Source organism: Silurus meridionalis, chromosome 7, assembly GCF_014805685.1.
Source record: "Silurus meridionalis isolate SWU-2019-XX chromosome 7, ASM1480568v1, whole genome shotgun sequence".
Taxonomy (NCBI): domain Eukaryota; kingdom Metazoa; phylum Chordata; class Actinopteri; order Siluriformes; family Siluridae; genus Silurus; species Silurus meridionalis.
Window position 1 is genome coordinate 3,106,046 of NC_060890.1, and position 12,053 is coordinate 3,118,098.

Sequence of the window (12,053 nt, forward strand, 5' to 3'; positions counted from 1 at the left end):
GCCGAGACATTGCACTTGCTAAATTGTGAAGGGATTTTTTTACATTTTGAACGGTGCTGCCATGGCGAGGCGACAAATTTATGGCGAATTCAGAGAAACAGGAAGTGTCTAATATCTAAAACAAAAAATGTCTTATTCGGATGACACGCAGTGTGTATGTTCGGCCAAGGATTCCGATCGCATCGATGTGCCTATTGTGAATCTTGGACATAGCGCCACCAACAGGCGCCAGGAAGTGTGTCAGTCACAAAAGGTGGATTTTTTGACAGTTGCATGTGGTGAACTTTTAAATACTCCTCCTAGGATATTCATGCGATTGCCACCAAACGTAATCAACATGATGCCGAGACATTGTAGATAATAAATTGCAAAGGAATTTTTGTTATCTCGAACGCTGTTCCCATGGCAACGCGTCAAACTTTACTTTTATTTCAGGCATATTTAAGGCTTTTGATGTGCTTAGATTAACTTGAAATTTGACACATACATCACATTTGACAATTCACATACATCACAAGTGTGGACAAAAAGGTCGGACAACGGTGTGTCTCTTAAGTGGCTCACTAGCCCCCCCCGTTTGTCTAAAATGTGGGGTTTCTTTTACCTACAGTCCCCAAATGGGTCAGTAACAACATAAAATAGTCCACTGATATTTACCCACTTGATGCACTTGCCCACCGTGCATTGTTTTTTTGGGGGGCACCGTATAGCGATACACAAACGTGCGAGGGCCCGCCATCGCTGCTTGCAGCTATATTATTTAAATTAGTTTGATGATCTGAAACATTAAAGTGTAACAAACATGCAAAAAAATAAGAAATCAGGAAACACTTTTTCACACACCATTGTAAGTGAGACACTGATGTTGGGGAGGATTTCTGAGTTTCATTTTCTGTCCTGGTTCATCTTAGTTGAGTTCAGTGTTGATTAGATTAGGGATGTGTTTGCCAACTCAAGTTCTTCCAATCCAACTCTGGGAAATCATGTCTTCATAGAGGTGACTACAATTTAATTTAATATAAAAAAAAAAAAAGACCTACATACATTCCTGGTCAAAACATTAGCCAGGCCTAGAAGGTTAAACCAGTGCAATGATATAAACTCATGATAATTATTTAAATCATGTCAAATTAAACATGTGTCTGAGATCACAATTGTGCAACTGTTTCAAACTCATCAACATTGAATGGAAGAATGTAAACAAAATGCAGCAGCAAGCTTCTTATCCACACGGTATTGGCGCCAAATCAAATCTTTCATTGATTACACTAATATAGAATACATGATACTCCTATTAGCATGGAAAGTATTGAATGATCTCATGCCACAGTTGTCACGCGGGAAATGGAGGCGGAAGCCGGAGTAACAGCAAACAAAACTTTATTAAACACAAAGGCAGAGCCAACACAAATACCCGCGTTCGCAGGGATAATCCAGGATACGGAGTCCGGGGAAAAGGAAGGTATAGTCCCAAACGCGCCTGGGGAGAGGCGCGGTCCACGCAAAGAGAGTAAGTCCGAGACGAACGGCACGTAGCAGGGAGAAGCATACGCAAGCACATGCCAACACGAAACACACAGGATCATACGTGGACGGCATAAACGTGCAATAACGGACGGGGCGTGTGGGTGAGTGATCGGTTTATATTGGAGCTGGGAGTGAGTAAATAACTAGCTCCAGCTGTGCGTGATTTGGGCTGAGAGCTTGGGAGCATGAGGAGGCAATGACAGCCACCGAAGGGGGCGTGGCAGGTGGATTCCTGACACCCCCCCCCAAAGAGGCACCGGACGCCCCAACCCACTCAACGCCCGGCGGGCCAGGGCACTCGGAGGAGGGCCCCTCCAATCTTCCAGGGTCGAAGGGGACCCGGCCGGAACAGCCAGGAAGGGCCTGAGGCGAAGCGACCACCCCTGCGGAGAGCCGGAACGGGACAACGACCCCAGCGGGGTTCCGGAACGGAGCACAGCCCAACTTGGAGACCTGAAGCGGAGTGACGCCCTCAGCAGAGACCGGATGTGGGGAAACGTTCACCACGGAGACCTGGAGCAGATTGACACCACCCCGAGATGCCTGGAACGGAGCTGCTTCCACCTCGAAGAACCAGACTGGCACAACGACCCTGGTGATGACCGGAGGCGGAGCGATGACCACCCCGGCGACCTGGAACGGATCGACGTTACCCAGGTAAGTCTGGACAGGAGCCTCATCACCCACGGGGACCTGGAGTGGAGAGACAACCCTGGTGACTACAGGAGGCAGGGCAGAGCTCTCAACGAGGCTTACCGGCTGGAAGACCCTCTGGATGGAGACCGGAAATGAAGCAACGCCCCTGACTGAGCACAGAGTGATGACCTCGGCAGGGTTCATCGGTGCGACGTCACCTTCGGATGAAGCCAGGGGCAGCGGTTCGACTTCCCTTTCGCAGTCCCGGAGCTGAGGTGAGTGCTCTGGGGACCCCTTGGGCGAAGAGGAGGTCTGTGACGTGGCTTTGCTTTCTGAGTGCTGGTGGGGTGAGCCGTCGGCTCTTGGGAGACTGTGGGGCGAGCCGTCGCCTTCGGATGAAGCCAGGGGCAGCGGTTTGACGTCCCCTTCGCAGTCCTGGAGCCAAGTTGAGAGCTCTGAGGATCCCTTGGGTGAAGCGGAGCTCTGTGATGTGGCGTCACCTTCAGGGAGACTGTGGAGCGAGCCGTCGCCCTTGGTGGAGCCCGGGGGCAATGGATCGACTTCCCTTTCGCAGTCTCGGAGACGAGTTGAGTGCTCCGGGAACCCATTGGGTGAAGAGGTGCTCTCGGGGATGCTCTGGCGCTGAGCTGAGCACTCCTTGGGGCACTGGAGCGAAGCCGAGCTCTCCTTGGGACGCTGGAGCAGAACCGAGCGCTCCTCGGGACACTGAGGCGATGCCGAGCTCTCATCAGGGACCTGGAGCGAAGAGGAGCTCTCCTGGAAGCCTAGGAGCGGGACTGAGCTTTCCTGGAAGCCTAGGAGCAGGACCGAGCTCTCTGGGACTCTCTGGAGCGGGACCGAGCTCTCGGGGACTCTCTGGGACAGAGAGGAGCTCACGGGGACTCTCTGGGACAGAGAGGAGCTCACGGGGTCGCTCTGAGACAGAGAGGAGCTCATGGGGTCGCTCTGGGACAGAGAGGAGCTCACGGTGGAGACCTGGAGCAAAGTGGGGCCCCCCTGGAGAGTCTGGAGTGGAGTGGAGCTCTCCTTGAGGGCCTGGAGCGAGGCGGAGGTCTCTGGGAGGTCCTGGGACAGGTCCAAGCTCTCCTGGAGGTCCCGGGGCGGAGCCGAGCACTCACGGAGGTCCTGGAGCCAAACGGAGCTCTCCTCGGGACACGGGAACGGGGAGAAGCTCTCCTCGGGACACGGGAACGGAGAGGAGCTCTCGGGGCCGCTCTGGAACGGAGAGGAGCTCTCGGGGCCGCTCTGGAATGGAGAGGAGCTCTTTGTGGACACCTGGAACGGTGCTGGGCTCTCCTGGAGGACCTGGAACGGAGCCAGGCTTTTCTGGAGGTCTGGGAGCAGGGCGAAGATCTCCAGGAGGTCCTGAGGTGGAGCGGACCCGTCCTGGAGGACCTGGAGCAGGGTGGAGATCCCCTGGAGGACCTGGGGCAGAGTGGAGCCTTCCTAAAGGGCCTGTAGCAGGGCGGAGATCTCCGGGAGGTCCTGGGGCAGAGCAGAGCTCTCCAGGAAACCCTGGTGCGGAACGGTGCTCTCAGAAGCGGGGAAGAGGTGATAGAGATCCGCCGTGAGTATCCCGAGTTCCCTGGATAGAAGCTGAATGAACCTGGCGCATGAGCTGAACTCGCCTCCAGTCCCGCTTCACAACTCACTGGCAAGAGAGAGAGGTTCTCCAGACAGCAGAGAAATGTGGAGTGCGATTTTTGCTCTTTCCGTCGGGTAGCTGGACGAATTCAACTCCATGTACCTATTCACGCTCCGTAAAAATTCCCCCCATTCAGCTCTGTCACCGGAGAAGCGAGCCGGGAAATCCATGACGTCAACATGGGGCATGGTGCTGCCGAGCGTGAGCCGCGCAAAACCGCAGCGGATTTCTGGGTTTTCCCGGGGGCGGAGCTTAGTGGTCGCTTCATCGCAGCGGTACGAATCCTGCTTCCGAAATTCGGATCGCACCTGGACCACTGTGGTAATCCGATCATCCTTTCCAATCCTTTCTTTCCTTTCTTTTCTGTCTGTTACTTTTTTTTCTTTTTTTTGTCCTTATATTCCCTTTCGGGGGTCCGTTATTTCTCTCATGCGGGAAACGGAGGCGGAAGCCGGAGTAACAGCAAACGAAACTTTATTAAACACAAAGGCAGAGCCAACACAAATACCCGCATTCGCAGGGATAATCCAGGATACAGAGTCCGGGAAAAGAAGGTATAGTCCCAAACGCGCCTAGGAAGAGGCGCGTTCCACGCGAAGAGAGTAAGTCCGAGACGAACGCCACGTAGCGGGGAGAAGCATACGCAAGCACACGCCAACACGAAACACACAGGATCATACGTGAACAGCATGAACGTGCAATAACGGACGGGGAGTGTGGGTGAGTGATCGGTTTATATTGGAGCTGGGAGTGAGTAAATAACTAGCTCCAGCTGTGCGTGATTTTGGCTGAGAGCTTGGGAGCACGAGGAGGCAATGACAGCCACCGAAGGGGGCGTGGCAGGTGGATTCCTGACAACAGTACCTTTTGGTCTGTTATGATTTACTTCATTCAAAAAGTGCAGGCTATTTGTTGGTACCGTATATAGTAAAGACTACAGTGATGGGCAGCGCTTTCCTCATACAAAGCTCAACAGTTATGGAACAGCATTCCAATTAGCATTATGGACTCAGACACAGAATTAGTGTTTATGGTTGAAAACATTTACGTTGTTTATTATTTTAGCCAAAGAAGTAGATCTCTAATCATACTGCACAGCATATCGAATTTTAATATATCATATCTCTCTCTGAACATGATTCTAAAAGAAACTATAACAAATTGACCTTATAGTTTCTTTCTGTAGTTGATCTGATACCCAGATGAGGATCGGTTCTTTTGGTTCCTCTAAATGTTTCTTCAATTTGATTCATGTTTATTTGTAGAGCACTTTTAATAATGGACAAAGCAACTTTATAAGTTTAGTGCCTATTAGTTTGTTGATTATAATTGTAAGCTTGTTTCTAATGCGGAAGCCAGTGGCAAATGTGCAAATAAATACTTCCTGAGATGAAATGAGGAAAACCTTGAGAGGAACCAAACTCAAAAGGATCTCATCCTGATCTGGTGTCATTGAATGTCTATTTATAACAGTTCATCATTGCTTATATATATATATATATATATATATATATATATATATATATATATATATATATATATATATATATATATATAAGGTGTGTATAGTATATAGTGTATATATTGTATATACATGTATAAGCTGTGTATCTTGTATATAGTGTGTTGTGTGTATATACATGTGTATAAGGTGTGTGTGTATGTGTATATATGTATATGTGTATATAGTGTGTTGTGTGTATGTATATATGTATATGTGTATAATGTGTATATAGTGTGTGTGTGTGTATACGTGTATATAGTGTGTTGAGTGTATGTGTATATAGTGTGTTGTGTATATGTGTATAATGTGTATAGACATGTATATGTGTATATAGTGTGTTGTGTATGTGTATATAGTGTATATAGTGTGTATAGGTTTTTAGAGCAATAATTCAGAAGCATTACTCTAATTGGATTGCTGAGGATTTGGATTCTGCACACTGCACTGGTGTGTGTTCATGTTCCATGTAGGAGTTGTAGTTTACACACATGGGGACAAAAAGGACATTATTCTGTAACAGTGTTTACTCTCCTGCTCAAGGTGATTTTAACACTGCGTTTCTTAAGATCTGTTTGTCAGAACCTCCACGGTGAAGCTGGTGTCCTCAGGCGCACTGTTTCATGTAGAAATAGTCTGGTAGTCACCTGTTAAACCGGCTTTAGTGAGTGGTGTGATGAAAGGGGGGAGGAGGAGGGAGTAGGGGGTTCCTGAACGCGCTGAAGGAATGAGGGCAGATGCGCTGTGGAAGTGTGAGAGCAGATCCACGCGCACGAGCCGCTGTATGATCTCGCCTGCAGAGGCGTTCAGAGCGCGCGCACACAGCATCAGCACCGCAATGACGAGTGTAAACCACGCGTTCAGAACATTCCGGAGGAAACTCCATTCTGTAGGAATAATCGGAGCACCTTTTTCCAGAGGACAGGTGCGCTTTCATTTTAGAATTCAGACTTTTTATTTCTAAACCTATTCAATTAATAATCAATAAATGAAGTAACAATGTCCTGAAACAGCCCCGGGATGGTGTCCAACTGGGTCCAGATGTGATTCGACAAGCTGGACTGGTGAAGAAACTTGAAGTTCAAGGTAACGGATTCACTTCTGCTGTGCTGAAATTAAAAGTCTATTCACTGCTTTTATTTTAGACAGTTTTGTCCTGTGTTGTGTTGTTAGACAATACACACTCTGTGGACAGTACACAATGCACACTTTGTGCCACAGTGTTTATTGATTAATTAGAATGGGGGTTTTTTGTCTACAAAAAAAGAAAAACTGAGTTTAGGTGGAATAATTTGCATTTTAAAGCCTGATGTAAATTTTTTCATGACTGAAACTTGGTCAAACAGGTTACGCAAAAACAGTTCAAGTTGTGGAGCTTCTAGTCAAATACAATCCTCATTAATCCACCAACAAACCCAGGACTGACATAATAGCTTTGTGATCATGTTGCAGCATGTTGCAAAAAAATTTAGGGCTTTATTATTAGCTTGACACCTCAATTTAGAAATATAACTGAAGTTCAGTAGGACTTCAGCTCAACACACATTAGTGCACTTCTACTGTAAAATTCTACATATTCCACTGTAATAGTCTACTGAAATATTCTACTGTAATATTACACTGTAAGATTCTACTGTAAGATTCTACAGTAAGATTCTGCTTGGTAAAATAATGCAATGAAATTTCAGTATATGTCCATTCTATAAGTCAAAACTATGTGAATTTTCAAATTGAAATGCATTAAAAAAGCTCCACATTTTAGACAGCAAAATGTCATTTTATAACTGCGATCATCAGGGTCATGTCTTTACACACAAGCTGTAGAAAAGGTTCATCACCAACATTAGGTGTTACCTACGATGTCTTGCTGGAATCTGGCTGTCTATTAACATTAAATGTTTGTTTGTGTGTTGAAATGAAACACAAGTTGGTGTCTGATAGGACAGAGCTTGTTGACCTTGCAACTCCCACATTTGTGTGTGTGTGTGTGTGTGTGTGTGTGGTAGAGTACATTTTGCACATACCTCCTGTAACAGTAAAATTAGGATGTCATTACTGAGTTGGTTTATTCCTTGCATGCAGCAGCGGAGAGATACAAGTGCAATCAGTAACACAGCCTTCTATTATGAGTGATTTATTTATCGTCTAGAATTCCTGCAGCCTGTTTTATTTTTCTAGATTATGCTTTTAGTTTGCATTTCAGTCACTCATTAGGCTCACTAAATAGAACACTGAGAAGAATTTCCAAGAACTTAAAACAGATTTCAGGCATCTCACAAACCCCCCCCCACCCCCAGAATATATGGCTAAGAAACTGCATTTGTAATGTACAACACACAATGGGACACAATTCAGTGTAACACTATGTGGCTGAAAGCTTGTGGCCACATTACCAAGACACCAATATGGGATTGTTGAGCATCTTAACAAAACACTTCAATGCTATCAGGTTGCACTAGATTTTGGGGTATTCCACTCAGGGGAGATTTGCCTGCGTTAGAGCATTAGTGAGAACAGATACTAATGTTGGTGATGAGGTTTGGAGTTCTGTAGGTGTTCTAGTTCTTTCCAAAGATGTTGAGTGGGGTTGAGGTCAGGGCTCTGTGCCAGCCATTAAGTTCTCCCATTCCAACTTTGGTAAACGATGTCTTCCTGGACATGGCTTTGTGACCACGCTGGCACTGTTAAAGCTAGAAACTTTTCATGTCAAAGACTCATGAACACATAGAAACGATTAAAAGGTTTGATGTAAAACTTCAACACATGGCTGAATTGCTGAATGGCTGAATTGAAGTTTTACAGCTGCTCATAAATATTACATTTAACAATAAAAAACTCTTCTACATGAAAAAACGATCTAATGATCATATTGTTATTTATTTATTTAAATCTCTTTTTTTCCTAATTAATAATTTGGTGTCAAGACTAATAAAAGCTTTATATTTTAGACACTCAGATGCCTTTAAAAGGCCAGTAATACACCTTTAGGCAGTAAAATGCCTCCATTTTATACAGTGGTGTGAAAAAGTGTTGGCCCCCTTTCTGGTTTCTTATTTATTTGCATGTTTGTCCCACTTTAATGTTTCAGATTAGCAAACTAATTTAAATATTAGTAAAAGTAAACACAACATGCAGGATTCAACTGAAGGTTTTTATTATTGAGGGAAAACCAAATCCAAAGCTACATGGCCCTGTGTGAAAAAGTGTTTGCCCCCCTGTTAAAACTGTGGTTTATCACACCTGCGTTAAAGTTCTCGAGGTGATGCATCGATTTACAAAAGTGTACATCGGATACAAGTTGGGATTTTGTATCATGATGCAGCCTTTTTAACATATTTGCATTGCTAAAAAAAAATTCATTTATATTACATATTTAAAAGTTTTAATGCAAATTGCATCAGCCTCAGTTATAAAAGGATTCAAATGCTAGAAATGCTGGTCGCCAACACTTCAGATACTATGATGCCTTGCTAGAAATTAATTTACCCGTGTGTGTGTGTGTGTGTGTGTGTGTGTGTGTGTGTGTGTGTGCATGTGTGGGTTTTTTTTAACTGATGTGAATATTAATGCATGGTTATAGGATTATGTTTCCTGCTGTCAAATGTTTGGTTGATTATATAAATGCATGGTGAGGTGTTATTAATAAAGTGCTGGTAAATGCATGTATGAAGAAATAATCAAGCTGTCTCTTTCAGGTTGTGCCGTAAAAGATTATGGCAATCTAAAATTTGAAGACCTGCCCGACGATGAGCCCTTCGGAAGTACAAAACGACCCCGGGCGGTTGGTCTCGCCAACAAACAGGTTGCTGATGCTGTGCAGAGAGTCAAGAACGATGGCCACACCTGTGTGATGCTTGGGGGAGATCACAGGTTCAGCAAGTTATAAACGAAATACATGGAATTTGATGATTTAATGATGACTTTTTCAGGCTTGTTACAGTGTCTGTTTCTTTTGTTTGGTTCCTTTAGTTTAGCAATTGGTTCAATCCATGGCCATGCAGCCTGTAGACCTGAGCTGAAGGTGGTCTGGGTGGACGCCCATGCTGATATCAACACACCTCTGACCAGTCCGACGGGAAACATCCATGGGCAGCCCATGTCCTACCTGATCCATGAGCTGTGCGCTAAGGTGAATCAAAGAAAGTATAACAGTCATGCATCTGACCTGTTTGCTAATAAAAGTAGGCCACATCAAATTCAGCAAAGACCACTAGGAAATGTGTTTATAAAAGTTGTATTCTAAGATGAGATAACTTAATACTTACTTAATAGACATGTTTACATGGTCGTTATCTGTCCTAAGCAGTGCTTCCAGTGCTATGTACAGTTGTGTTCAAATAAATAGTGTGAATGTTATTAATATAATACATAAAAATATTTAGAAATAAATTACAAATATTTGCATATATTTCATATATTAAAAAATAAATATAAATATATCTGAATAAAAGTGCAGATATTTCTAATAACTTTTATGTCAAATGCAGTGAAAATATTACGGATTTAATTCCAAAACAAAACATTAACTAATAACTAATGTTTTTCACCTAGAAACAGGGATTTCACCCCAGGATAAATGAACTACATTCCAAATTTTAACTCCACAAGGTTTTAATGGGGTTGACATCAGGGTTTGTGTGGAACCAAGATGCTGCTTGCTTACTTGTGTGTTTGGGGTTGTTGACTTGTTGAGACACCAAATATCAGGGGCATTTCCTCTTTGGCATAAGCACACATAAACTCTTTCAACATTTTGATGTTTTCAACTGATCCATGATCCCTGTTTGTATGTAAAACATCCCCATACCATGATTTTGTGCCACCATGCACTAATGTCTTCATAGTGTACTGTGGTTTGAGTTCAGACCCCAAATAACAGTTTCACTCTCAGACCATTGAATGGAGCCATTTCTGTTTGGCAAATTTTAACCGATTCTAAGCTTCTAACAAACGTCTTCTTACTCTAACTGTATTTAATTGCAGATCGTCTTTGATCGTTTTGGAAATGATTGGCTGAATCTTTGACTGTCCTTCAATCAGTTTCAACAGTAGTTGCTCATTTTTCTTTCTGTGTTTCGGGTATTTGTTGCCATTTTAAAGCTATAAAGGTGGAAATCCTATAATCTGCTGCACCATTATACAGTATGTCTTTCCCTATTTCCCTATTCCAATCAACTTTTAAATCAAACTACCTCTGTTGTTTGGCCCAGTGTACTTAGCAACTCAGAAGCTAATATATGTTATAACATTGTGTGAAACATTTGCTTCCCTTCTTCTTTAATAAAAGATAATTAATGATGCCTGTTTTCTTTTACGGAATGAATAAGTTCTCTAATTTCACTTCTCACTGCTTATTATTTTAAAAATGCCCATTTCAGTGAATGAGGAAATAACTCAGAACAGTCACTGTGTGTCTGTTACCTTGGGTCAGCTATTTTTCTATGACACTACAACATCTACAAGCAACATTATTTGCATATAATATATATTCATATAAATATATTGCATATAAATAACTGCAAATATATAACATTATATATATATATATATATATATATATATATATATATATATATATATATATATATATATATATATATATATATATACATAAAAATTCTCAATATATAGAAATGTCTTATTTTATTGTCTTTCTGTCCTTTAGATTCCTCGCATGCCAAACTTCTCATGGATCAAGCCTTGTATAGCAGCTAAAGATATAGTGTACATTGGACTCAGAGATGTAGACCCAGAGGAACAGTGAGTTCCTTATCAATGTTTATTATACAGTTACAGATGAAATATTTGTATTTTTACAGGTAGGTACATGTCCCAATACTTTTGTTCATATTGAATATAAAACCCTAAAATCTGCTGTATTTCAGTTACATCTTGAAACACCTGGGTATTAAGACTTTCTCAATGACAGAGGTAGATAGTCTTGGAATTGCCAAGGTTATGGAACAGACGTGTGATTACATTTCCTCAAAGTAAGTATTCGTTTCCTAACGTCGTTAATGGCTGTTACACTTTAAAACTTATAATATCTATATGCAAGATCTACCATAATAAAAGCATGCATTGACCAACAGAATAAAAAAACCCATCCACCTGAGTTATGATATCGATGCTCTGGATCCCTCAGTGGCACCAGCCACTGGGACCCCTGTGATAGGAGGTCTGACATACAGGGAGGGCATCTACATCACTGAGTATCTGTGTCAAACAGGTGAGAACAGCCCACTGATTTGCATTTAGAATAAAATCATGTGAATGATGTAGGCATGTAAAGCTGTTGACCTGTAAGGCATAGATGCAATGAAGAATACAAGGGCTCAAGTTTATCTATGAAATGTAGTGGTATGACCCACCCATTGCATGGTGTTTCACAAACAGGGCTCCTGTCTGCTATTGATATCGTGGAGGTGAACCCAAATCAAGCCAAAAGAGAGGAAGAGGTTCACTGGACAGCCAACGCGGCAGTGGATCTGGTGTTAGGCTGCTTTGGACGCGTGCGCGAAGGATCGCATGCGGACGATTATAAAATCCCAAACCCATAAGTGAAAAATGGTCATATTCTGATTTATTCCTGGACACTTGCTTATTCCAGGCATGCCACAAGATTATATACTGACACAATAAAGGCATAGAAACAGATCACTAGACCAGAGGATTCTTTATTTCTGTAGTAAACAACGTTCACATATTTGTACAGCATTTGAG

General features: G+C 43.1%; 1 protein-coding gene across 1 annotated transcript; it reads left to right on the forward strand.

Annotated features, from left to right (window-relative positions):
- Positions 1-6,042: 6,042 nt before the first annotated feature.
- On the forward strand, positions 6,043-11,987 carry arg1 (arginase 1). Its single transcript, XM_046853757.1, has 8 exons — positions 6,043-6,255; positions 6,344-6,416; positions 9,026-9,200; positions 9,300-9,459; positions 10,996-11,090; positions 11,216-11,320; positions 11,423-11,559; positions 11,727-11,987. Exons 1-8 carry the CDS (start codon positions 6,058-6,060, stop codon positions 11,888-11,890), a joined length of 1,107 nt encoding a protein of 368 aa, XP_046709713.1. The 5' UTR covers positions 6,043-6,057; the 3' UTR covers positions 11,891-11,987.
- The last annotated feature ends 66 nt before the right edge of the window (positions 11,988-12,053 follow it).